Source organism: Pempheris klunzingeri, chromosome 12, assembly GCF_042242105.1.
Source record: "Pempheris klunzingeri isolate RE-2024b chromosome 12, fPemKlu1.hap1, whole genome shotgun sequence".
Taxonomy (NCBI): Eukaryota; Metazoa; Chordata; class Actinopteri; order Acropomatiformes; family Pempheridae; genus Pempheris; species Pempheris klunzingeri.
In genome coordinates, this window is record NC_092023.1 from 5,162,181 (window position 1) to 5,189,715 (window position 27,535).

The 27,535-nt window shown below is 43.0% G+C and overlaps 2 protein-coding genes across 3 annotated transcripts in view; one reads left to right on the forward strand and one right to left on the reverse strand.

Moving 5' to 3' along the window:
• LOC139210518 (leucine zipper putative tumor suppressor 2 homolog) overlaps positions 1-27,535 on the reverse strand; it is a 207,155-nt gene that overhangs the window by 47,472 nt on the left and 132,148 nt on the right. The window lies entirely within an intron of this gene.
• ccar1 (cell division cycle and apoptosis regulator 1) lies at positions 169-18,308 on the forward strand. 2 transcript variants are annotated; one of them, XM_070840666.1, is made up of 26 exons: positions 169-213; positions 2,534-2,695; positions 2,919-3,094; positions 3,207-3,347; positions 3,933-3,965; positions 4,556-4,752; positions 4,934-5,060; positions 6,058-6,210; positions 7,413-7,605; positions 7,791-7,935; positions 8,033-8,188; positions 8,305-8,530; positions 9,144-9,257; positions 9,548-9,714; positions 10,586-10,796; positions 11,997-12,080; positions 12,204-12,392; positions 12,559-12,750; positions 12,882-13,118; positions 13,211-13,340; positions 13,571-13,659; positions 13,762-13,902; positions 14,307-14,427; positions 14,592-14,774; positions 16,361-16,566; positions 17,648-18,308. In XM_070840666.1, exons 2-26 carry the CDS (start codon positions 2,584-2,586, stop codon positions 17,726-17,728), a joined length of 3,804 nt encoding a protein of 1,267 aa, XP_070696767.1. In that variant the 5' UTR covers positions 169-213; positions 2,534-2,583; the 3' UTR covers positions 17,729-18,308. The 2 variants fall into 2 exon arrangements, with proteins under 2 accessions (XP_070696767.1, XP_070696766.1); XM_070840665.1 differs by having other exon boundaries at positions 6,061-6,210; positions 8,012-8,188.

Sequence of the window (27,535 nt, forward strand, 5' to 3'; positions counted from 1 at the left end):
GCTTGGGAATTCAGACAAGCTGATCCTGAGGCTTAACATTAAATAATAATTTGAATCCTTAAATTTTTTTTTAGTAATGCTCTACAATCACAGGGACAGGAACAACTTATCTGACATGTAAATACACATGAAGCGCCACATGGAGCATGGTCAGGGCGCTCCGGACAGCGCATGCGCAGTGAATGCCTCCATCGGCCGGCGCAGGGGACATCGGTAAGTGGTGTTGACACTGTTTTAATCAAAACCATATTACGGTAGTTTTCGTGGACGCTTGTTGCATGCGCTAAACCTGCTGCCAGTGGTGAGTGTGTGTTTTGTGTGGCTAAAACATTGGCCATTCAGCGCGAAGCCAGCGGACGTTAAATCGGGCCTCGCTCTCGATAACAAATCCAGCACGAGGCTAATCTGGCAACAAAGCTAACGACGTGCTAATGCTAGCTAGGCGTTAGCTTGCTAATGTATAGCTATTGTATCTGTCTCTCAGTGGTCCTGCTGCGTTCAATATAGAAGTGGCCAGACGAGGTATGTTTTCATGACGTTAACGAAGCCATAATAAGCAGAAGCTTTTAGTTAACGTGCTGTTAACCACGACAACTATAGCGTAAATAGCAGCATTATACGTGAAGCGTTAGTTAGCAATGCTAGCTGGTTTGGGCTAGCTTACTGTCAGTGGCTAACGGTAGTCTGTCGAGGTTGCTGTGTCAGCAGTTATTGATCTACGGAGCACTGCAGAAATCAAGGGTGAAATCATGTTTAGTAATTTGTTCTCTGCGTGTACTAAATCCTCCCTTAAAATTGCGCATGTAGCCCCTCATGTGAATGGCGTTGAATTATAACAAGGTAGCCATAAGAACTAGCTAAAGTCCCAGGGTGCTGCGGTTTGTCCAGCTTGCGTAAACAACAGTCGAGCTAGCTAAGTGGATGATGGTGTGCTAGTAGTGCTTCAGTGGCATATGTCGATCTCTACAGCGATATAGCATCTGCATCTAATGTTACCTAACGACAGAAAGTGGTAGGGTTCAATCAGACTGTCACACTAGCACCGGCCATTGATGCATAATGTGCCAATGAGCGAGTTTTACGACAAACTTTGCCGTAAATGTACATTTATTCTGTCTGTATTGATAGTGGTACACTGCAAATAAAGATGGACGACATGACAGCCCCATTGGTGTATAAAGAGGACTGGATGCAGCATTTATGGCTGTTCGTTTAAATGATAGCAGCTCAGTGAGGCAGGTTTGCATGAGGCCAATAAACCAGTACTGTAATAAATTTACTCAGATGAAGCGTGCTGCTTCACAGGCTTTCACACAGAGCCAAGCCCCCAGGAAGTGTCCATAGACTTGATTTTTTTTTGAGTCACAGCCCCTGAGAAGTGACTCGTTTCTCCATCAGAGGTTGATTCATCCAATCTGATAACATTTGGAAGGTGTAGAAGAGCTGCACGGCACTAGTACAGATGCTCTATGGGTCCAACAATGCAGAAGATCTGTGTAGTTTTACACCTGGGAAGTCAAACTTTTTTTGGCTTCTGAGCAACGTGAATAGGAGCCTCCACCACTGTATCCAGTTCTCTCTATACATCCATGTGCAGAGCCAGCTAACTTCTAATTTAGACTAGACTTTCCAAATGTTGTATAACCAAGTGAACCAATTTCTGATGCTGAAACGAGTTACTTGCAAGATTCAGGACACTAAAAACTGAATCCACTGCTTTACAGTTGCTCCCTTTCCTGTGATTATGTGGCAGGGTAAATAATTCATGGGCCCAGTGGATGGTCAAATTTGTTTCAAAGCCTAGTACTCTTCCTGGGAGCAGTATAAGCCATAAATCCTGCCCCCTCCATGTTAGCTAATGGGACAGGGGCCAAACTAAAGAAATCAAAGTACTTGTCTAATATTTTTCCCAAAGATGATTTCTGTCTTTTAAGTTAGTTCTTGTCAAACCTATGAAAGTTCAAGTTTTCATTTTTCTGATGACTTTAGTTTGAAGTAGTTATTTGATGCTTTATAATGGGTGTGATGCTATGACTGACAGCTAACCCAAACCAGGAGGGTACATGGGATATGGCAGCTCCAGGCCTCCATGACGTAGACTCTGGCTCCAAATGATGTCACTCATATTTAGCACAATTTTTGTATAGTTTAAAAGAAGCATTGTTCATCTTTATATGGTCGGTAGTGGTACACAGTACAGTAGGAGCCAGTGCTGGTATGACATGGCATTCTCTTAAATGTATCGTATTCACACCTTACCATTATGTCCTTTTTAGTGCTTCTCATACAGTTTTGGTTAACTCTTTGATGTCTCTCTGTGGCTGCAAATGCACACACATCTCTCTGTTTAACCCACCACAAAGTAAACAGTGACAGGTTATGGGCAATCCAAAGTAGCTGTTTGGTAGTGGTGCAATGTTAATTTTGGACTGAGGTGTGGATTCAGTTCAAGTTTGTCAGTTAAACACAATGTTATCCGATGAACTGCCTACTAATTGGTTTTTGCTTCTTTTTTTTTTTGTTTTGTTTTTAGTGAAAAGCATCGGCCTGGTGAGCAGAGACTGCCCTTAACCTGAGTGAGTCATGGCCCAATTCGGGGGACAGAAGAATCCGCCGTGGGCGACTCAGTTTGCCACCACAGCGGTGTCCCAGCCAGGCCACTCAGGACAGTCTCTTGACCTCAACAGCTTGCACTGTGAGTATAACAAGCAAGAGGTTCTGGTCTGTTTCATATGCTCTGTCATTTGGTGCACGACTACACAAATATTTGATTCTCTACTCATGTAGTTATGTGGACTTTTTCTTAGTGGCTCATGCAGCTGCCATCACATCATCTCCCCCATCTACACCAACATTTCCCATTCAGTTTATACTTCCACACCTGCCTGAATCTGCTGCCTTGTTTTTCTTCTTTGTAGCTCTTGGTGTGCAGCAGCCGTCTCTTCTGGGAGCATCTCCTTCTGTTTACTCTCAGCAGTCAGCCTTGGCCGCAGTCTCTCTCAGCAACCAGTCTGCTGCAAACTATCAGCTGTCTCAGCAAACAGCTGCCTTGCAGCAGCAAGCTGCAGCAGCTGCCGCTGCCGCACTACAGCAGGTCAGTCAGAGGGAGTCCTAATCACATTCTTTAATCAATGCAATTGCTGTGGTCACATGTAACACTGTTTGATCAACTACTATCTCTCCCACGTTCTTTGTAATGTATATAGTCTCAGATTAATACAGCCCTCCAGCAGTATCAACAACAACAGCAGCAGCAGCAGCAACAGCAGCAGCAACAACAGCAGCAGCAACAGCAGCAACCTCCCCCGCAACCCCCTCAACAGCAACTGTACAATGTACCTCATCAGGTGAAACATTTGGCTCATTTTGCTTTGTGTCACACTTTATTTTGGATAATCCTTTGCTCATACGAACCCTGCAGAATATATTGGTTGGTTTAAACTTTCCAGAATAAATTACATTGGCTTATGCTTTATATTTAGATTCGTCATAGCTACATATAGTTTGTGACTAAAGTGTTGTTGGGAAAATGGGAAAGGCAGTTATACAGCAGTAAATTTGAAATGCCTTAAGCTTTGACTTTTGTGGGTAATGTCTCTTTGTACTCTTCTAAATTGAGATTAGAGCTGCTCCTGGTATCCTTATCTGCTTTTTTCTTCCATAGTGCTCCAGTTTCTTAATAAATTACTTTAACCTAAGGTAGATCATATGAATGTGCTGTAAGGGGAATTTGATATGACCAGTGAAATTACAGTGTGCTGAATAGATCCAGTTGCCACCAGCAGAATTCCTGCTTCCTTAACACGCAACCATAAGCTGTAGAGAACTGTTATGGGAGCCAAGGTGTGGCATTACAGTGTGGGAATAACTATAGTATTAGGTCAACAAAATGTTCACTCATGATATTTTCTGTTTTCTGTCTTTCTTCGCAGCTTCCACAGCCTCAACAGGCACTGCTCTCTCAGGTAGTGTGCAAAACATACACACAGTATATGTGCCAGTTTTATTTTTAGTCCTTTCAAAGATGCCCATCCAGAGTCACTGGGGTCGAATAACTGAGTTTGTCAAAGATCTCATTAATGTATCTTTTTTTCTTCATATATATCTATTTATACACGTATAACATGTTTAGGGTCACATCTGGTCACGTCTCTGTGTTAAATAGGCTGAATAAAACGTAAAATATCTCTATACACATCCGATTTTATGTCTTCCATTGTATTTCTATTATTATTTATTCCAGGCATTTCAAATATTGATATTTTTCTTAAAGTAGAAGAAGGAAACTCAGACATACATACAGACATGCCAATATTAGTCCGATCTGTTTATATCCTGGCACTGAAAAAAAAACTATAATCAATATCAACTATAACAAATGCAATTTTGCCTTGTTGATTCCTGATGGTTATTTTCAAGTGTATTTATAGGGGACTATCAAAATGTCTCTCTTTGAATTCTTGCAGTGTTTGAGTGGCCATGTTATTTACTGATCAACCTAAGTGTGTTCGTAGTAGCAGTGTTTTGGACCCTTCTTTCTTTTCCCGACCCTCAGCCTCCCGTCGCCTTGCCCACCAGCCTAAGTCTGTCGAACCCCCAGCAGACGGCCCAGATTACCGTGTCCTACCCAACACCGCGCTCAAGCCACCAACAGCAGACGCAGCCACAGAAACAGCGAGTCTTCACTGGTGTCGTCAACAAGCTGCACGACACATTTGGCTTTGTAGATGAAGATGTCTTCTTTCAGCTAAGGTGAAAGAGAGGATGGTCCTTCACATCTCTCAGACTGTGTTTCTTGTGCAAATGAGTGTCTTGGTGGAATGATAAGTTGCAATGCTGTAGTTTATTAGATTGACACTGCCTCAAACATTTCCAAAGGATACAGTTGTGATCTGACTTGAAAGCTTTTTCTTTTTTTTTTGTATCTTTTCAGTGCTGTGAAGGGGAAGACTCCTCAGGTGGGTGACAGGGTCCTAGTGGAGGCCGTGTACAACCCGAACATGCCCTTCAAGTGGAACGCTCAGCGCATCCAGACCTTACCTCAGCTAGCAAACCAGTCGGTGAGAACACTCTGAGGTTGCACTCAGTCACTCAGGAAGGAGAGGATAACACTGTTGGGCACATTAATGCAACACTTTGATTTTTGATGTCATGAATGCAATCAGTGCGATATTCACAACCTCGACACATACTTTGTTTTTTTAATCCTTATTAAGGATTTAATTGTCATACTTAATATGCAATAATCATCGCAAGATGACTTTTTCACATTTGAAAGAGTTTTACTTTTACTGGGAGCTGCACAAAATGTGAACCAAGGTTCTAAAAAATGCCCCCATGTCCTCACAAAGAAACACAACCATTTCTTTGTAACTCCTACTCTGTACTATGTATTTGTCTATTTGCAACTTTTGTCTCACCCATCCGGCAGTGAGAAACACAGTTGACGCATGCTTATGACAAATGCCAATTTCATGAGTTTTATTGACATATTTATTTATTCATCATGAGTATCTCTCTTTATCTGGAGCATCAGGAACTTTTCCTGGATGCTTCTTAGCTTTTCCTGCCACAGGCTCTGCCATACTCCCAGTTGCTGTGGCAAACCAATAATCACTGGTTGACATAAAACACATCACTACTGGTGTGCCAGGGCAGTATTGTCACACCAGACAGCAGCTTTAAAATCTCCAAAATTCTGCGAAATACAATGATTTACCTGGTGACTTAATCAGAGAGACCTTGAATGTAATGGGCACTCATTTATATTCATTTATACGTAAAAGTCCCACACTCCAGGTTTAATTTCAGCTATTGGCCTTATTGATCCAACACCTACTGACTGTGTGACAAAGCTGGATGTGAAAAACTACAACCCATGTTTGATTTTCCAAAAGCTAAATGCAGGTTGATTTTAAACCCTGGACAGTTCACCGGGCTTAGTCTGAGGAGAGTTCTAATAAATTCTAGTTTTTTTTTGTTTTACTTTTTCAGATTTGATCTTTTCCCTATATCTCTCTGTCTTTTATTGACTGTTGTGTTCTCAATTCCTCCTAGCAGCATCAGCAGCAGCATCAGCATCAGCAGCAGCATCAGCAGCAGCCTCAGCCTTTACCTCAAGCTTCCCCACAGCTTGGCAGCCTTTACAGTGAGCCAGGGATGCAGCTGCGCTACTCAGACATGCACTCTGCTGTGGACAACAGACAAAATGTAACCCTCTAGCCCTGAATCACACACTTTTTATGGTCCCTCTTCCTACTCAGTCTCTGTCTTCCTCTTTATTTCTTTGATTCACGTCTTTCTTGTTAAACATACTCAATGTGAACGTTATCGTTCTTTTAGTTTGCTGCTGTTTCCAAATGGATAGAACCACATTTTTCTAAGGGTTTAACAATATCTTTCCTTGTTTTAAGGAACACTAATTTGTCTTACAGAGAGACCATTTTTATACTATTGCTTCATTACACATTTCTGAATATACTTCTTGTGCTAGATTGCAGCTTTTTTTTTTTTTTTTTACCCAGGTCATATTTTTTTGTTTATAAAACTAATGTTGCTTGAGCTCTTGTTTCAGAGGCGTTTTCACAATTTGGACGTCTTAATATTTAAATCAGTAACTCTCTCTACAGGGGACATTGCAGATGACAGGGACTTCAAGAAAAGCTGCTATAAATAAGAACGTTTTTTGACACATTTTAAGCGAATCCAGGAACAGTGCTGTGTGAAACAAGTATGGCTCAACCATGTCCGGTTGCCGTAAACAAATTGTTCAGAGGTTGTGTTGGATTTTAGTAATCTTTTAGTAATCTTTCAGACCACTGAAATCAGTATCTTACTAAAATGAATCCGTGTCTTTCCAAGTAGTGAGATGTGCAGTTTTCATAGAAAGATAATCAGGTCAACTCATATGAGGCAAAGTATCCTGAGCACTGGTGTAGATTCTTAAACAATATCTAGCCATAGTTTACTGATATCTCTTCAAGAATGTAACTTTAACCACCACCTCTTATTTTCTCCGCTTAAGATGTTTGTTAAACGTGTTTATCTGCAACCTGGATTGTTACTTTAGTCAGATTTAGTTCAACCGGCCTGTGAGATAAAGGCTGTTTCCTGTAGCAAAACTAAACTCTACTGAACCAGCCCTCTGGGTTGAGGTTATGTTTCACACCAGGTATTCTTTCATTAGGACAACCTATCTGGGCACCTCTGGTGAGATTTCTATAATTCTTTCATTCAAGCAGACCTTTTCGCAGCTTCTTTCTTTCAAACAGCTGCTGAGCAGGTTTTTGTGCAGTTGGGCTTGTTTGTTTAGCGGTCACTGGCATGTTAACTGAAGATTATTTCAGGTCTGCCTTTGAACATGTGCTCACGTCTTTTCTTTTTTCCATTTTCTTTTTACTGTCTTTCTCTAGAGCCAGCCTCAAGCTCCTAACTTAATGAAGGCAGCCCCCACCATGCTGCAGTCGCTACCTCCCCCAAATACCTTCAGTGTTCCAACCCAGGCTCCCCCTCCTTCCCTCCTGCAGGCCCAGCTGTCTGCGGCCTCTCTGGCCCCTCTCCTCCAAAACCCTCCTCAGCCTCTGCTGCCACAGCCTCCACCAAAAGGTAAAATACTTGTCAGTGGGATTACACATAACTAGTATTGGATATAAAGCAGTCAGACAAGTGGTGACGATCACAAGTGTTTGCAGCTGTTTTGGCACAACAGTGATCACAAAATCAAAGCTGTCTTTGTGGTATATTAAGCAGCTGAACAAGCAGGTCATTTCCATAATTTCACTTTTCCGTAGATGTGTTTCCCGGGGGTTTGCTTCAGCCCCCAGTGAGAATGATGCCACAGCCGCAACCTGTCCGGCGAATCGAGCCTCCACCTCGTTTCCCCAGTCGTAATGATCGCGGCCCTGAGCTCATCCTCAGGACCAAAGAGGAGCGCAGGTGAGATGGCGATAGATACCATCTGATATAATCGGATATTTGTCACTAAGACATGTAATATGCATTAATTATTCAGTGTTTTTACTCAATCCTTTAGCAGAGACAGAGACCGTGAGCGCAGACGGTCAAGAGAACGCTCGCCCACACGCAAACGTTCCAGAGACCGCTCTCCTAGACGTGACCGCTCACCTCGACGGCCCCGCCGGGTAGTTCCTCGCTACACCGTCCAGTTTTCCAAGTTCAGCTTAGATGGGTGAGTACGATTGTTTCAGTGGAGACATTCATTAAGTGAAGTTATGTACTGTCTGTCAATCATTATGTCCTAGTGTGTGTTGTGGAGGTGCTCACTGTCCTCTCTGGACTCTCCAGCTCCAGCTGTGACATGATGGAGCTGAGAAGGCGCTATCAGAGCCTCTACATTCCCAGCGACTTCTTTAACGCTGTCTTCACCTGGGTGGATGCCTTCCCCCTGACAAGACCCTTCCAGTTTAGTAACGCCTGTAACTTCCACATCTTGCACAAAGAGGTGGATCCTCTAGTCAAGAATACAGCTGTGCTGGACCCTCCTGATGCCAACCACACCTATAGTGCTAAGGTAAGACTGCCGGCGATAAATACTATTAGAAATCGAATAGTTTACACAACTATCATCTTGTTTTAAAAAGTATATTTTCACCAGCGCCCGGTAGTATGCCTGTCAGTAGCAGTAGATTGATACGGGCCGTTGAGTGGGGGGTGAACTATTCGAATAATCTTTGAATAGTTCACTGTGACTATCAAATAGTATTTTAGCTTGAAATGCACATCCCCAATAAATACACTGCGCCAGTGGACAACAACTAAAATCATCCCATGTTTTACTCCTCACAGTTAAAGTTGTTAGAGTGGTTATCAAACTACAACTACTGCTGGTGTAGTAGTTGTTAATATCGTGGTCGCCACCGCAACAGATAAATTGTCCCACATTATCTTCAGATTTGGTTTAAAGGTGGACAGTAATTTGACAACATGTAAAGTAGGGATCTACACAGCAGATTAGACAAAATATCAGTAAATCAGAAAACATGTAAAGGCTGACTTTAACTGCTATATAGAGAAATAAGTACTGAATGTAAATACATTGAATGGTTATTGCAGAAAAAGCCTGACCTCAAATGGTATCAGTACTTTAAAGATTAGAAGTTAAATGTGGTTTCTTTGTGTTTCAGGTGATGCTACTGGCTAACCCCAGTATAGAGGAGCTCTATCACAAGTCCTGTGCTCTGGCAGAGGACGCCCAGGAACTCAAAGACTCCTTCCAACATCCCGCTAGACTCATTAAGGTAGATCACACGCCTCATGCCTGTACCACGCACATGAGCCCACAATGATGTAATCGTCCTATTCCATTGCTGAGTTTTCACAATGTGGAAGTGACCCAGCTGATGCTGGCTCCCTTGTGTTTTTTTGATAGTGGATCCTCGGAGGTATGATGGTTTGGACATGCTGATGACGTTTTTGTCTGTCTCTATCTTTTTCTGTATCTCTATCCTCTGTTTTGTTTTTTGCCCATTTCCATCTAACCTATCTACTCTGTGGCTCTCCTTTGTATCCGTCTGTCTTTCTCCTTTAGTTTTTGGTGGGAATGAGAGGTAAAGATGAGGCCATGGCCATTGGTGGTCACTGGTCTCCCTCTCTGGATGGAGCTGACCCAGAGAAGGATCCCTCAGTCCTTATAAAGACAGCCATACGCTGTTGCAAGGCACTCACAGGCATAGACCTTAGTCTGTGCACTCAGTGGTAAGAGCTGTTATTCTCATCAATATATATGTTTATTTGTTGTTTCTGATTAAACCTATTAACTCTGCTGGTACTAAAATCCCAAATTGAACATTAATATGCTGTATAATTTTACTACCTCTATACTAAATCTCATCCTGGACATGTTGGGTGATATTTCCTTTGGGTTTGCTTTTTTATATTAATGATTCTTGTGTTGTCAATTTGCCACATATCATTTCTTATTATCATTTTTTTGTGTTGTGTAATGTTTTATTTGTTTGTTTTTTTTTGGCCTTTTGTGTGTTGTCGTCTTGGCTCTCTCTTTCTGTCACACTCTCTGTACATAAATATTGTGTATTTCATTGTGATGAAAACCAAACGCATGGACTGTGGCCGGAAGCAGTAGCCTGGACCAGAAGACACTGCAGTTGTTTTTTTGTTTTTTTTTTAAATTATTTTTCTATTCTTTCTGTTAAATATCTTACATATTTAACTGGCTTTCACTGTCCTGTTGATTCTGTCTCTCTTCGCACAACCCTAATGTAGTGCGTTAAGTGTATCCTAGGTTAAATGCAGAGCACTCATCCATAATTGGCTGAAGCTATAATGCGGATGAATTCGGCGATGTGACTTATTTTATGTGATTGTCTGTCAACTTTCTGAAAATGGCTGCCGTAACCTGTGACAACAGTTGGAGAGCTGCAGACTGGGTCCATTTGTCTATGCTGTGTGTTGTGTGGGAGAAGGGTCACTGTAATGATGTGTACAATCATTCAGTGACCTCATGGGAGGGAGTTGCTGTAGAAGGCTCGCCCTAGCAAGGCTTGCCTTTTATACTGTGCCCTGACCAGAATGTTTCTTTCCAATGCACCTTCTTCCTTTGCGACAGGTATCGTTTTGCAGAGATTCGCTATCATCGGCCGGAGGAGACACACAAGGGGCGGACAGTCCCTGCTCATGTGGAGACAGTGGTTTTGTTTCTTCCGGATGTTTGGCATTGTCTTCCTACCCGCTCAGAGTGGGAGGTGCTGTCACGGCGACTCCGGGAGCAGCTGGCTGAGAAGCTGTCGGCCGAGCGAAAGGAGGCGGATGGAGAACAGGCACTGAACCGCTAATCCCTCTCTTCTCATTTCCGCTTCTCACAGGAAGGCACAGGAATTACAAAAAAAACAAACCCCAGTTACACATTGACACAAAGCACACCTCACCATTCACGCAGACAGACACGAACACAGGCAGATTATTGTTCCACCAAACGTCACCTAGTCGTCTTCTGTTTACTCCTCCACCTGTCCCCTTCTCCTCTGCTCCAACTCCTCCATTCCTCCATCAGCACATCCACCTTCCCTCACATCCAGCAGACACATACAGTGGAAGCAGTGAGACTAGGTTGTGTTGTGTAGGCCCTGATCGCAACTGATAAAACAGCTTCCAGCTCCTCAAACGCCCCTTAATTGGGTCCTAATCTGGGTATAATCACTCGTGATAATCCTTGCATTCTGTTGTGCATTATTTAAAACAATATTTGCTCAAGCTGCTTTGAATTTGGGTGCTTGCAAATTGGTTTAGCGGTGATCTCATATCTGAGCCAGTGGTGATTTTTATTTAAAAACTGGAATCTGAAATATTTCTTTCCGCTGGAATCTGTGGAGTCAGTTGCTTGTAAATCTGTTTGTTGTAGAAATGTGTGTTTTTTATATGATTTTTCACATCAATTTGATATTTTCTGACTGCGAAAAGAGAACCTCCCCCAAGGCCTGTTTCTTGTCTGTTGTTGTTGTTGGGTTCTACATTCACATTTGGACTATATGTAGAATTTGGTTTTTCCAGGGCAGTTGGTTGGACAAAAGGACAGATGGCTCCTATCTGATGTAGGTGTATAAATCCCATAAATGGCAATACCCAATACCCCAGTCATAGACCATGGTAGGGCCACCCTATCCTCACTCCGTTTGGAGACCAGCTTCAGTTCACCTGATGTACCTACACACCTTTTGGACACACCTCTCATTGATTTTTACCTTTTTTTGTGTTCCACAGATTGATTGATTGGCAGCTGGGGGGCATTTCTGTTGGTTTTTATAAAAGCTAGAGAGCTTCCCTGTGTACGCTTCAGTAGCAGTGGACTTAAACACAGTCGAGAGCTCACTAGGACGAGACAATGAAAGACAGATGTGACCTTGCTTCTTGCACGGATCAACTTAAAAGCTTCCTCAGGCCATGAGTAGTGTGCTGACTGTTTGCTATCCCTCCTCTTTCCCTCTCTCTGCTTGTCTCTATCTTAATGATTTCCTGTCAAGGAGGAAGAGGAGAAGGATGACGATGAATCGAAGGACGTCAGCACTCCCACTCACTGGGCTAAACTTGACCCGAAATCAATGAAGGTAAGGTTTGAGAAGCGCCTCAGCACTGGTAAAGCCAGGAGAACACACTAGGAATTAACTTATCTCTGGAGCTTTAACATGTTAAATGTGCGTTTTCCACATTCCTCTTCTCCCCTCTTTTAGGTGAACGACCTGCGTAAAGAGCTTGATTGTCGCTCTCTGAGCTCCAAGGGTTTGAAGTCGCAGCTGATCGCTCGCCTCACCAAGCAGCTGAAGGTGGAGGAGCAGGTGGAGGAGTCTAAGGAGCCAGAGAAACCAGAGAGCAAAGTTCCCGAGGAAGAGGAGCCGTCACGCACGGAGGAAGACAGAGAGGTACAGACAGTTTTATTGATTCAAGATTTAATGATATGAAAGAACTTAGTAATGAAATTTTAGTTTCTGTGGCAACACTAATGTGGATTATTATAAGTCAATAAATACATCTCACAGTTTTGTCGGTCTGAAGCGCTCTCCTAACTGAAATGTTCTTCTCGGTCAGGAGGAGGAAAGGAAGAGGCAGGAGGAACTTGAACGCCAGCGCAGAGAAAGGCGCTACATCCTGCCTGATGAGCCTACCATCATCGTACATCCCAACTGGGCAGCCAAGAATGGTAAATTTGACTGCAGTGTCATGTCACTGAGTGTGCTGCTGGACTACAGACTGGAGGACAACAAGGAGCACTCGTTCGAGGTGAGAATAGCTGCTCACAGCATGAACGACTGTAGTGTGAATCCCCACTGAATCTGATTTTTTTGTGTCACAAGCATACATGTTTATCCGTGCAGATTGATGAGAGACTGTCTTCTTCTTCTTCTGTCCAGGTTTCCTTATTTGCTGAGCTGTTTAACGAGATGCTGCAGAGAGACTTTGGCTACCGCATTTATAAAGCCCTAGCCGCTTTTCCTGCCAAAGACGATAAGAAGGAAAAGGAGAAGAAGGCCAAAAAGGAAGCAGAAAAGAAGGAGGCTGAAAAGCGTGAAATAAAGAAGGAAAAAGAAGACGAGAATGAAGAACCAGCTGTAAAAAAGACCAAAGAGGATGAGGAGGAGAAGAGGAAGGTAAGCCTCCCAAACATATCTGATCTTTTCTGCCATTTGGTTACAAAGGATGTGTGTTTTCATGCATTTGTGTGACTTGTGTTCTTAACCAGTGTGATGAAAAGGCTATGAAAAAGGAGTCATCTCGAGATGAAGAAGAGAACGAAGACGATGGCAGCACGGCCAATGCCGAAGAATACGACCCCATGGAGGCTGAAGACGCAGATGATGACGATGATGATGGTACTACAATCTCTTTCTCTTTAGATACAACGCATTTGTTTGATTTGGCCAATGATGAGAAACCATGCACCACGCTGAACTTGTGATGGATTTCCACAGTTTCTGAGGCTGTAAATGAGGAAAATGTTGTTTTATTCTATTTTGGATACATTTTTCTTGTATTCACACTAATAAAACATACAAAGTAATAATGATAGATTGTTCAAACTTGTTTTATTTCTATTTCTTAGACAAAGACGATGATGACTCCAATGACAGAGACAGGAAAGACCGCAAGGATGATCGCAAGTCGTCAAAAGAGAGGTCCTCGAAAGACAAGGTAGCTTGGCTGTTGTTGGTTATTGTTGTAGGCGTCATATCAATTAGACTCGTGAAGACGTAAACATGCTTATCTGTATAAATGTGGCTGTTGTTACACCAGGAGAAGAAGCTGATGGTCACATACAACAAGGAGCTGCTGATGGCCTTTGTCTACTTTGACCAGAGCCACTGTGGCTATTTGCTGGAGAGAGACTTGGAGGAGATCTTGTACACTCTGGGGCTGCACCTCTCTCGTGCTCAGGTGAACAAACAAATAGACAAACCCAATCATATCCATGGTTTCTTTCTGGATCTTTGACTCTTAAACCTCTTTTCCACTGCACGACTTGGCTCGGTTCGACTCAACTTGCTTGGAATTGTTCTTTTTTTCGTTTTCAATCGGCAAAAGTTGTGGATAGTAAACGACACCGGCGTCCAAAATGTAGTTTTTGATCTGCCAAAGATCTGCCAACTGAGGGGGCACTATCAGCAGGGGAAAACGAACGCGGGTCCTGCTGAGCTGCATGCAGTGGAAACGCAGCATTAGTCTGTCATATTAATTTTTGTTTTCTCACTCACTGCCTGTCTGCTGATGCTTTTGCCTTTTTCCTCTGGGGACATTCAGCCTAAAAATAAACTGACATGCTGATTTTCATCTGTTTCCAGATAAAGAAGCTGTTGAACAAACCGGTGGTCAGAGAGTCTTGTTACTACCGTAAACTGACAGACCGGGGAAAGGATGACCCCATTCCTTTCTCTAACGAAGCCCAAATAGAAAACCTCTTAGGTGAGTTAACTTGGGTCTTAATGGTTGAACGTGTTTCTGTGTTTTTAATAGTCAGTTAAGCATGATTTTAAACTCTATGGTGACATTAGAAATGCCATACAGTAAGTTACAGCTGCAGCATTAAACGCTTGTTTTATAAGAAATTCACTCATTTTCTTTGTCAGGTAATCGAGGACTACTTCCTGCTCCGAAAGCTCGCGCCCAGTCGGAGGCCAGTGAGTGTGGAAACCTGATTGTGTACAACGGAGCCATGGTGGACATCGGCAGCATGATGCAGAAACTGGAGAAGAGTGAGAAAGCAAGAGAGGAGATAGAACAGAAGCTCATGGTGCAGGATGCCAAAATGGGTACGATTTCAGTTGTATTCTACTGTGTATGACCGCAAACTACACTCTGTGTCAGTAGTCTGTCCGGACGATGATCTGGCTCAATTTGAGTTTTGCTACAGAAAAATCTCAGTCTCACTTCATTCAGCATTCTTCCCTCTGTGATTTATGTCGAACAGTGAACTGGCACATACAGAGTGTAAAATATCTGTTCACTGTGCCTTTTATAGAATAGATAAGAATTAAGAGACTTAAACTTAATTGCCCCTCCAGGGCAGGAAATTTACTCTTGTCTCACAGATAAACATGAAAAACACAGCAGGCATCATAACAGTATACGTGCAGGAATTAGTACAGTTTATATGATTAAAATCTGCCAGCATGTGGCTGTTTCAGACGAAGGATCCTCACAGGTGTTTACAGGAGGTGTTTTAATGTGGCTTTATCTCAATTCAGAATAGAGAGGATGTTTAGTGTCGTTGATAATCGACAGAGCTGTCCTGTGTATGGCAGCGTGATACAGGGGTCTAGTTTTTCTCAGCTGTTAGGGTTACCTTTCCCCAGACAATCAGACATTCCTGAGTCCAAAACTTTCCCTATGTATACCATCAACATTTTCCAAGAAAATCAAATTCCTATATGATCACCGTTAACTTCCACAGACAGTTTAGATCAGTGCCAATTTAGGGAGGCAGCAGATGACTGAGGGCCACCTAGGACATTTATATTTTGAATAATTATTAGTTATTATTGTTATCAGCAGAAGTGAGCAGGGTGGCTGCAGGTCCTATAACAAGTCTTAAGATCTCTTAAAATCACATTTACTGTTAAAAGGCCTTTTAAAAAGTATTAAATAGTCTGAAATTCTGTTTGGAAAAGCCTTAAAAAATATGTTTTATTAAATGCAGTAACTTGGTCTAAAATCCACTAGTTTAATGTTTGACAGAGTTGATTTCAAATGTTCATCCCGTTACAGTTCGGCTACATTGAACACGTAACGTCTTCGACTCCGGCTGTAACACAATTGTAGTGATCGATATCAACAGGAGGACAAATATATTATTCTCCCACGAATACATGTGTTGCAACAAATGTTCATTAACTGTAGCAGTTATTGTCGTTTTGCCTGACTTACCCCGTTTGAACTGACAGCATGTGTATTTATGTCGACATTTTCACATCTCATGTTTATTTTTACTGCAAAATTGGCCTTAAATACAGCTTACATGTAGACAGAGAGACTGAGAGAAGTCACAAAGATTATACATTAGCAGAGTAATTGATGACAGACTGAGTCTTTGGAGACGCCATCAGGCGCCGCTATTCGCCCTGGAACCAGTAGCTTTCTACAAGTTGTCATTCCCAATCTGACAGATGCCTGTTCAGAGGCGCAGTTTGATGCAGTAGCCGAGTAGTGAGTCATAACGGAGGCTGATGAAAGGGAAAGTGATTGATTAAAATGTAATGCATGCATTTCATGTCAGGTTTCTGAGGGCCGCCATTGAATTGCACTTGCACGGGCTGGAATAGAGTCATTTGTCGTGACTTTGCCTCATGGCTCTCTGTGGTTAGTCGTAACCATCACCTCCATCCAACTTTCCTTCCAGATGAAGACGCAAAGGTTAAAGCGCAGTTGGAGCAAGCCAACAAAACCTTGTCCCGGGAGCTGGAGGACGTGAAGAGAGCTCTGAGCCAAACCGAGCAGACGCTGAAGGTTGTGGAGGAGCAGAAGACGCTGTACCACGACCAGCTCGGCAAGACGTCCAACACGTTGAAGTCCACCGTCAAAGGGCTGCTGGCAGTGCTGAATAAGGTGCATCATTTTTAACAAGCTCCTCAGCATTTGTAATCTCTCTTTAGTCACAAGCACGTAACATTGTTAAAGTAAAGGGCATTTTGTCGTTCAGACACGTAGTTTGAGACCTTAATGATGAAACAGCAGGAACATTTTTTATTCATTGGTATGAATGGACAAAGGAAACACATGGAGCGTCAGATTATTATTGTGGCTGAAGGAGGGTTTTAAAACTAGTAAGAACAGTTTTTACAGACTGATCAGGCTCTTTAACTGCGTGTCCTGATTTATTGAACAGATCTTGTGCACAAGAGACGACTGAGATAATTAAATTATTACAGTGAGTTAAAATCTCCTTTACACTAATCACATTTGTGAGTTTAAAGTGATACTGAACTGACTGCTGTCATGATTTTTACATAAAACGGAGCTTTTGGGCTTTTTTATTGGTGCTGAAAACGGTTTAGAGGCTTCAAACTCGGCAGCACAGTGACATCTGCTGACTCGTAACACTCACAGCATCCGGTCAAGACCGGAGCCGCAGAACAGCAACACTTCCTTAACTTTAATGGTTTTATAAGTCTGTGTGTCGTTATTAAATCGGTAATACTTTTTGTTCACCGTGTTTGAGTAAAGCCTGGATACAAAACGTTTTTGTTGGCATGATATATGAAGTAGGGAGGTGCATTTCAAGCAAAAATACTGTTCGATAGTCACACTGACACACACACACAGTAATGTAGAACACTTTCTCACATATTTATTATTATGTCTTTCTCGTGTACTCTCATATTTCTCTGTTATTCTCCCTTCTTGTCCAACTGATGTGACTCTGAAACAGTTAAACTGTTTTCTAAGCTGTCAAACTAGATGAAGCTCGTTCTGACGCTTGAAGCTTCAGACGTCATCAGTTTTTATTTTCATTTGACACAATTTGTTCAAACGTCGCTCTTCACAGGAGTGATGGGGCATCATCCGCCCCTCGATAAGAAAAAAGTGAGCAGGGTGTTTACTCACTCATGTTACATCACCGCCAGATTAACGTTAAGGGCTGCGTGTCTGGAGCTACATTAAGCGATGGTTTTCTTTTCTCTTTCAGGATCTGGAAGTAGACGAGTGTGGTGACGAAGTCGCTGGTGATCACAGTCGGACGTCTCAGACGAACGGTGCTGATGAATGAATGACGCGTTTAAAATACACGAAGCTAAAAACACTGATTATCTTTAAAAACTGTAAATATTCACCAAACAAGCATAATTTGGCTGTTTTATTTGGACCTATTGTCTCCCAGGTACATGTATAAATTCACGAATGATTAGTTCCCTTGTGTTAATTTGACTTTTTGAGTTTCTGTGAACACTAGATTTGTTTCCAAGGAGTTAATTTTCTTACCTAGAATGATTTTAACTATGACAAAGCTTTGAAATGCTTATTTTCATAGTTTTAAGTAAAGTGAAATTCAGTTGCTAACATTTCTTTTTGCCATTGCTTTAGCTTTGTTATGGCCAATAAAGTGCCACGTTGTAGATTTAAATGCTAGTATGTGTGAGTTGTACTTTTTTGTTTTTCTAATGAGCAATAATGATGCTATTTATGTGCGAGAGAATTCATTAAAAAAAAACTATATTTAAAAGAAACTAATTTTGGATGGAAAAGGGTGGGAAGGGGTTCCATGTGGTTCGGACAGAATTTCTTTGTAAATCGTCCCGATCTGCTGTTTAACCACGACTGTGTTCAATAAACACGTTCCGTTTGTTGTTCTTCTGTTTTGCTGATTTAACTGATTTTCCCGCTGTTTGCTCAAACGCGTGGCTATGCATGGTTCCCGCCTCTCTCGGACCTCTTTGCCGTCAGCGCCTCCTCACTGTGTTTTACTGTGACGAGCATCAAAAGGAAACTACACGTCAACCAAAAGATCAACTCGATGAATGTGTGATCTGCTGAAGGAGTCTGATGCAAAGACATGAACATTTTGAAATCCGTCCCTGGACTGTGCGCGCTGGCTTCGGTTGTCCTAGAAAAAAGAGGCACAATTCGATTCAACTGTGACCAAAGCAGGCAATTTTATTTTTCTATTGAAAATGTACTTTATGTCTTGTGCAAGAGTAAAATGGTCCGTTTTAACACCTCGGTGTGTCTGCAGTTTTTACACCTGCTGTTTAATGTCATGACTAACACCTGTGATTCTCCTCTGGTGGTGGCGAAAATTACATATCAGATCTTTTATTTGTGCGCTTTAGGTCAGAGACAGTAGAAATGCCACTGAGTACTGAGAGCTTGTATATTTTACTCTTTTTTTTTTTTTTTTTTTTTCCTTTATCTTCTGTGCTCATTAATATTATTGATCACTGTGTTGTTCCTTCATGTTGCTTCCTCACTTTCTCCCTGAAGTGAAGCACAACGTAGGTAATTTGATTAGTTACTTCATACCATTTATCAGGAACACAGTTTGTAGACAGTCTGACTTTATTTTATTTTATTTTAGTTTTCAAGGTTAGGAATATTTCATCCACACAATCATTCATATAAACCAAAAATCTGACTGGTTTCACATTTGAAATGAAACATCTGAAACTATTTTGCTGTGTTTGCAAAGGAAATCTATTTACTTTGTTTTGCAACTGCATTTATAGTAATAATTTAGATTTAGGCGATAAAGGCTTTGAAGTCAGGAAATTTTTTGGCTTAAATGCCTTAAAAGTTCTTGGATGTCCCTCTTGAAAAGCTGTACGCATCCTGGAAACATTATCCATAGTAAATTAGTTGTGACCAGACAGTTTGGACGAGGAATATTAATTATGTAGCGTGTTTGTCTGAGGAACAGGGAGGGTCCTGCTTCACAGCCTCCTGTAGATCATCTACCTTTGAAGCTTTTGTTTCCGGAGGTTTCTCTTTTATGTCTCTGATCCGCTGGACGTCTCTGACCTCCTGTTGATGTAATTCTAGGCTTGTTTCCTCTCCCGTCACTCCCTTCACGGGCAAACACACTTTCCTTCACACTCTTTACTTCCGCACATTGTTGTACTGCCATCAGAATGGGGTTTAATTAACAAATCGATGATTAATCATTCAGCGATCAGTTTGCCCTTCATTGATTCCTGATGATGTTGTGGTAAAGCAGTCGTACTGTGCCCAGATCTGTCACACCTCAGTGCTCACACATGAAACACCTGTCCCTTGATTTATTTCATGGAGACTGTTCACATACTGAGGTTAGAGCCTTCGTACCCCTGTGGGGGTAATTAATATTTTTTTCCCACTTATTCTTTTAAACCCACTGTTTCTTTTCAGTGCTGCAGCTGTGAAACTACCCACTAAATCTGTTCCCACCAAGAATGAGACGTAGTTCACATTTTAAAAAAAACTTACTTAGCAGGAAACTTCCCTGTCTGCTTCAGGCAGCCTGTCTGTGTCATTTCCCAGAGAACAATGACTATCTGTCACCCGGCACTTTGGTTATGTGGCTGCTGTTGTCCGGGTGTCGTGCTCTGAATGCTTGACAAACAAACCTCACTTGTCCCCCGAGGAAACCACACGCACACTCCTCACCCCTCAAACACTCCTGCAGCAGCTGTGTGTGTGAGGTTTTGCGCTTGGATGTGCATGCATATGTGTATGCATGCACATGTGATGTGTGAAATCAGAGCCCACCGCAGAGAGCAGGCCAGGTAACCCCACTCCCAGGCTGCAACAGAAGGCTTTTGTGGCCACTTCCCCGCCCCTCCTCTTTAACCCTCCATTCCTGGTATCAAAGAGCTGCTGCACTCACAGGCCGGTCTGCCGACAATCAGACCGTTTCAATGCAGGGTCGGAGTTTCCAGGGGTGGGGGCAGACGGGGTTAGTAAAAAGGGAGTTTGGTTTGGTAACTGATCACGCTGCCATTTTCACTCCCTCCACTGATCCTCACTTTTCATGTAAATCAGAGCCCTGAAGTCTTCGGGTGTGGTCATGGAGCATGTGTAGACGCAGTATGACGTTACACTGCTCTCATTGTTAGTCTAACTAATTCTTACTTTTCCATACACTTGTAGATTTGTTTAAATGCTCTCCTCTCCCTCGTCAGCATTTTGGCAATTCACCCCGTTTCCATTGACACCCTCCATCCTATGTGCATGTCAAAAGTTCAGAGCTGTAGTTACCATGACAAAAGCAGCTCCCCCTGCTTCACACAGTCCCAGCGGAACAACTATTCAAAACCTGTCAGGAGTCGGTGTTTGTTAGCTCTCTGCATTGTTTCAGGACAATCCCGCCTGCGATGGTGACATGATAAGACACAAATGCAGGTCTCAGCCCAAATGCAGCCCAACTAAATGATGCTGTAAACCTGTGCTGTTGTTTTTGTGACAGAAAGGATCATTTTTGAATGAGAGTGAATCTAAAATAACTGAACCCTGACTGTGTCCTTCTTCATCACAGCAGCAGCGAAGCTCTATCTTTGCTGAACTTTGTTTCACCTCAGAAACTGTGCAAGACGTGTTCCTCGTTCGTTATTCTTCGGCTACACGGTGCAGCACAGAATTGAATTTCCTGGGCGATGAATTGTGAAAATGACCCAGCTTCCCTCACACATCCTCCTGGCTAAGCACTTTTTTTTTTTTTAAACCTTTTCCCGCTTTCTGCACATCTTGGAGTTTTGCCAGAAATCGCTCTGACCACCACAGTCAAACAAACAAGTCAACCGCCCTCTTACGTGTTGTTTGATATTTCAGGTAATTGATACGTGAGAGGCTCCATTGAGCAGTTGTGCTCGTCTCCCCAGCAGCCTGCTCGGGCCCCTGCTGGAGCACAGAGAGACAGAGAGGGGGGCCCCTGTTCAGCTGGAGCCGCAGGAGCCCGGCTTCCGCAGGAGCGGCACAGCAAAGTGGTGTAGTTGTTGAGGAAACGATCCCCCTCTCAAAGGCCTTTCTCTGGGAATACTGGGTTACAGTGTGAGAAAGTTCCACAGTTGTTTTTGACAACATGTCTCGGGGGCGTCTCCCGCCTCACCTCTGAGCCCCGCGGACCGCCGTCCCATGACCACGAGGACCAGCAGAGCATCCTGCAGTATCCTCCTCGAGTGCAGAGTGAGCATGAACGATAGGACGCAGACGGGGCTGACAAATCAGACGGCCCCTTAATGCAACTGTACACCGCTTCACATCAATTTGAAGCAAGTCTCACATTTCACCAGCTAACAATAGTTACACAAAGCGCAGCATTCATCCGGGTTTAGCATCTACACTTTGGGGAAAAAGCAGATATTCCCTAATTGGAACTGCATGGTGCCCTGAAGGAAAGTATGTCACTCAATAAGATAATCATACAGTGGGAACCGAGGATTGCCAGTACCAGCTTGCTGTTTGGAAAAACAAACATTTCCATTGTAAAATTGCATAGCTTGGCTTTGACACGGTGCATGCAAACATGGGTCGAAACATCCACAGAGCAACAGTGTGTGTGTGTGAGTGTGTGTGTGTGTGTGTGGTAAACACAGGAAGCCTTTCCATTCAGACCAGCTGGTACAATAACTACCAGTCAGTGGAAAGGCTGCAGGTGTGCGAGGTCAGCAGGCCGAGAGCTCAAACCAATTTCAGTGTCCGTGACAAATGGGTAACATCTGAATTCATGCTTGATTTGTGTTTCTATTTTCCTTCCTCCGTCTGAGATTAATGTTAATTCATCTCACGACAGCATGTTTGGATCTGATTAAAGGCCTCGATAGCACCTACATGTACAGTGTGTTGGACGTCAGCGTTCTCAAAGTGATAAAATGAGAACTTTTAAAGCAAAAGTCTGGTGATGTTTAGTGTTTTTTTTTGTGGTTTTCAGCAATGAAGTAGTTAAATCCTAATATATCTATTCCTCCATCATTAACACATTAAGTACTCACACTTTCACACTAGCTGACATGTTCCTTCACCACGATGAGCACAACCACTGTCACAGGACACACACACACACACACACTTACCAGCATGCCAAATGTGTATCATTCCGCTGCTGAAAATAGTCCCTGTGCTCCTGTTTGATTAGAGTGTTACAGAACCACAGAGCCCAGCTTTAGAAAATCATTCAGCCTTTATATAGGCTAAATATAGATAATGCTAACATTATCATTTGTGGAATTGATTTTCAGCCTCCTTTAACTGTGTTTTTGGTCTCCACCAGCTCTGGCGGGAAATATCCTTCCTAAGTAAGGTGACAGTTGCCGTCGTCGACAAACCTCTCTGCCTGCTTCGTCCTCCAGCGCTCCTTCCTGGGCTTCTTCCTCTCTCAAAGCTCTAAAACAGGCCAGGAAGTCACCGCGAGGCGTTTCCTGCATGCTTTACATCACCTTGAAGCAGGGGTCGCTGGGAACAGTGGAAGCACGCTCTTCCTAACAACAGCGTCCTCTGTGTGCAGCCCACATACAGCCCGTCCCTGTGTTGTAATAAGAGCATGTGTTACTTCATGTATCCTCCCATGGTGCAGTAACAGTAGGTGCTCTTCTCCTCTGCAGGCCGTGCGCTCCACTAATGAAGCTCATATGCTGCACACGTCTTTGATGTCCCATTACCACGGAGGCTTTCAGGCTCTGCTACTTCAGTTCAAAGCTCCCGGTCATTTAGATCCCGGTTTAATATAGTTAGCGGCCGCCTGGATGTTAATTTGGTGACAGGTGACACATCACAGACCTCGATGAGCCTTGATGTTGATGAAGTCTGCCAATCAGTTGGTGGCGTCTGATTTAAGCTGCATGTGGGGAATTCGTCCAGCGCCGAGAGCCTGGTGCACGTTAGCTGAGAGCAAAGAATGTTGGGAACCTTTGCTGTTTTTTTTATTAGCTACAAGAATGAAATGAATCCAGGGGAAAAGCCAAATGTCTTGTACTCATCGTCCTCATAACATCTGCCATAATGGAAAAGCTGTCAATGAAGTGAGGCAGATAAGTTATTGCTTGATTTTATTTGAAAATACTGCAGTGTGATGACACTGGACGACCAGTAGCTGACAGAACAATCTCAACACTTCCTCCGCAATGTGGAAAATATCAGGAAGTTTGTATGTTTGATCTACACACAAGATCCTCACATCATAGAATATATAATACATCATGTAGAATATCTAATCATCATCATATTGTTTAGTCTATGAAATGTTCCAAAATAGTGAAAAGGCCACGGTGTTTTGTTCAACCATCAGTTTAGAAAGCAAAGATATTCAGTTTTCAGTGAAATGTAATAGAGAAAAGCTGAAATTGTTTCTTTTTTTTTCTTTTTTTTTTACATAAACAACTGTTTCACCCTGGAGAATAAACCCTGGACTGTTTTGTCTGCTCACCCACCACATCGAGCCCCAGCACAGCAAGCTACCAGGTAACACAAAGAGACTGTCATGGCTTTATGGAGGTCAGTGTTTGCTGCGAGGCTGTTGCACCTGTGTACCGGGATGGCGCACAAACTGTGGAAGAAAGAGGAGACTAAACTGACCGACCCTCCTGCGCTCTCACACAACCCTCAAAGTGCAGCTGTAGACGTCTCTCACATGGCTGTGATCTCCAGCGTGTCCACGGGGTCTTTTGTGTGGGTGTGTGGTTCATAAGGATGTGGGCGTGAACCATCACTCACCACCCTGAACACACCACACAGTGCTCAAAGTAACTCTAAATCTCTTTTTCTCTTTGTTAAAACATCTTCTAAAACGCTCAGAGGTTAAAAGCAATACACCTCTGAGAGCTAAGTGCTTCGCTGGAGCTTTGCTGGATTCCCTCTCCGTCCTAGACTTATTAAAACAACATGACTCAATTATAATCCAGACTTAAGTAATCATGTTTTATGGCAAAACCACTATCATTATGTCTGTCTGGCTGCGACTCCAAGAAGAGAGTCTCTCCTGCAGTTTTCACTTAAGATGTGCACTGATTTGTGCTCCGAAGCACTCGAGTGTGCATACATTACTGTCTTAAATGTCAGTACACACAGCCTTTGATCTCGGCGTCGATGGCAGAGTGCTGAAATAATGAAATTGTAATAACAGAGTACCAGGACTCGATGCCGGGACATGTTCACTCAGGCTTAGAGATTAAAAAAAGATTTTAAAAAAAGATCTTAACAAGCAGGTTGGATGAAGGAATTACATTTTTGATCCAAGAAAGCAAATTAACATCAACTTCCTCGGCTGAGAGTCCATCCTCGGCGTCTTAAAGTAACAGTTCAAACCTTTGGGAAAGAAGCTTATTTGCTCTCGTGCAGAACTTTAACTTTACCTGTTGTTTCTGCTTCTTTGCTGTTGTGCGGATTAAACCAATGACACGCAATGTGTTAATTACTATGTCTCAGTGATGGGTGTATTAAAAACGGCGCGGTCACTCAACCTTCCTGCCAATTTGGTCTGGTGGACACTCAGTACTGCAACAACAAAAAAAATCCTTTGCAGCCCATTTTCCCTTTGACCTCGTCTAGAAAACTTCTGACTAGACACGAGGTCGGTTATTACCCAGATTTTGTTACCTGCGGACAAAGCCAGGTTAGCGATTTCCCCTTGTTTCCTGGCTTTGTGCTAAGCTAACCAGCTGTATTCACCAGACATATGAGACGGTTATCGATCTTCTCATTTAACTGAATGCATTTCCTAAAATGTCAGTCTAGTCCTTTAAACATTCTTTAAGGGGATTTAGACAAGCAGGTATGTGTGCTGATGACAAATAGCATGTCCAGCTAAATTCTGACTGGGAATCATTCATAGCTGTGCACACTCATTTCTCTTAAACGTCTAAACGCTCTCATCCTTTCTGGAACTGAACATGTGGCCTACACCTGACCCTCTAACGGCCTCTGACCTCCACCACATGAGGCGGCTTCTGTTGCCTCTTCGGTACAGCTCAGATTTAAATTCCTCAGTACCATCCTCAGCCTAGCAAACGTTAGGGTGATGATTGATGCAGGGGTGGTGCTGTAGACATACAGGCTCGTGAAGTTCTGCCGGGGTCCAGGGATGATTTGGGTCATATTTATTCTTGGCATGGAGGTAAAGGGGAAACCTTCTGGAGCTGTTTTAGTCAGAAAATGTCCCGAGAGCCAAGATCTCATAGCAGGACCAGATGTTTTAGTTTGTACGTCGAGACTCAAACTTCAGGTTCAGAATTGTGGTTGAAATTATCATCTTCAAAATATACATTGTGATCACGTCAAGGTTGTGGCCCTTCAGAGACACCTGATACCACTTCCAAATTTGCTTCGTGCGCAGCAAGAGGAAGAGATATGCTGCAGAGGTATGCTAATTGAAAATCAGGGGCCGGAGTGCAGGATTTCATGTAATTATGGTAACTCGGTGAACTTTGCTTCTTGATAATCAGTCCCACCAGCAGACTAAACAGTCGGAAGAAAGAGCCCTCAGATTGTAAATGGGGGTCAGGCCGGCGGGTCACGTCCCATTGTCCACGCTCAGATAAAACAAAGCGTGTGCCAGTATTTCAATCTGGAGGAAGTTGACTGTACCAAACAATGAGAGCATTTCTGCAAACTTCCATGTACAGCGCTGAGAATGTCTTTCTGCCACACATGCTTTGTGTTGGGGGGGGGCAGTCACAGTTTGTGGCCACATTTTTAGTAAAAGTTTTAGTTTACATTGTGTTGAAGATCAGTTTCCTGTTTTATTTCCTGTACCTTATATCTCTCCTTCTTGTGTCTTGGGGCTTTAAGAAGACGATGTAATCGCAAGATGTTATGAATATGGCTGGAGACCTCTGTTGCCTTCCCCATCTCTCTCTCTCTCTCTTCATTTCCTGTCACTCTTCCTGGCTCCTCTCATATAAAAGCATAAAATGCTAAAAAAAAGAGACATACCACGTCTTGTTTATGTCCTAAACCAGGTCTCTCCTACGACGTCTGTGTGACGGCTTGTGAACTTTAGCAGAAACAGTCAAAGATCCTCCAACCAGAGCTGCAGTTTGGGGAAAGTAAGACTACAAACGTACTCAAAACTGAAGAAACTTAATGAATGAACAGAGATGATTAAAGGAACAGTTTGACATTTTAGTAAACGCACTTATTTCTCTTTGTTGCTGAAAGTTAGATGAGAAGATCGACACCACTCTCATATCCATCCACTGATGCCAAAGCCTGCAGTCGGTTCGCAGCCCATAAAATTATTATCAAAAGCTTGAAGCTACAAAGAATCTCCTCCACTCATTTCTTTTTACAAGATCTAACATCTTACATTTTTAATCCCACACAGAATCTTTGCAAGTTCCCTCTTTTTTCTCTCCAACTTCATTCGACTTTGCCTCCCCAGGACGGACTTGCACATAATTCACCCAGTGTAGGCCGAGGTGATGTATTCTTTTCATGTACAGAGGAAGCGCAATATCCTGTTCCTGCACGGGCTCTAATACCACACTGAGGCAGACTGGCCCCCGGCCTCTCAGGGGCCTGAGAGCTCCTGAAACTAAAGCCACAGGCTCTCTGGGACTGTGATATATGGGCTGTCTGTCCGTCTGTGCTGCAGACTCTGCCTGTTACAGTGTCAGTAAAAACAGGGACTAATGGGGTCCCTCGTTTGAGAGTACAAGAGGGAGGGGGGGCGACTGGTTCTCATTTTAGTGGCACGTATGTTCCCTGAGGCTCCTGCACTTTTATTGTTGTGAAATGCAATATTTCACGTTCCTGTTATCCAAGGAAATACGTTTCTCTCGTGCTGTTTACCACACGAACCAAGTGGCTCCAGCATCTGTGTCAAATGATTTATGTGTGGCAGGAGCTCACCGCAGGAGGCCAGAGATGGAAATAAACTAATTCATTTTAAATCACTCAACAAAAGCTACTTTCAAGCTTTGTTGGCACCTCAGTCAGCTTTGGTCTCCTTCAATGGCGAGTCCTTTACATAACATTTTCTGTGCAGGAAGCGTTCGACAAGCCATCTAAGCTTGCTGGTCCTGATCCAGAGATTTTCTCGGCCATAGGGTGCATGATTTGTGCCTGTGGTGCTTCTTGCAGGATATTTTACAATCATCCAAATAAGTCAATTGTT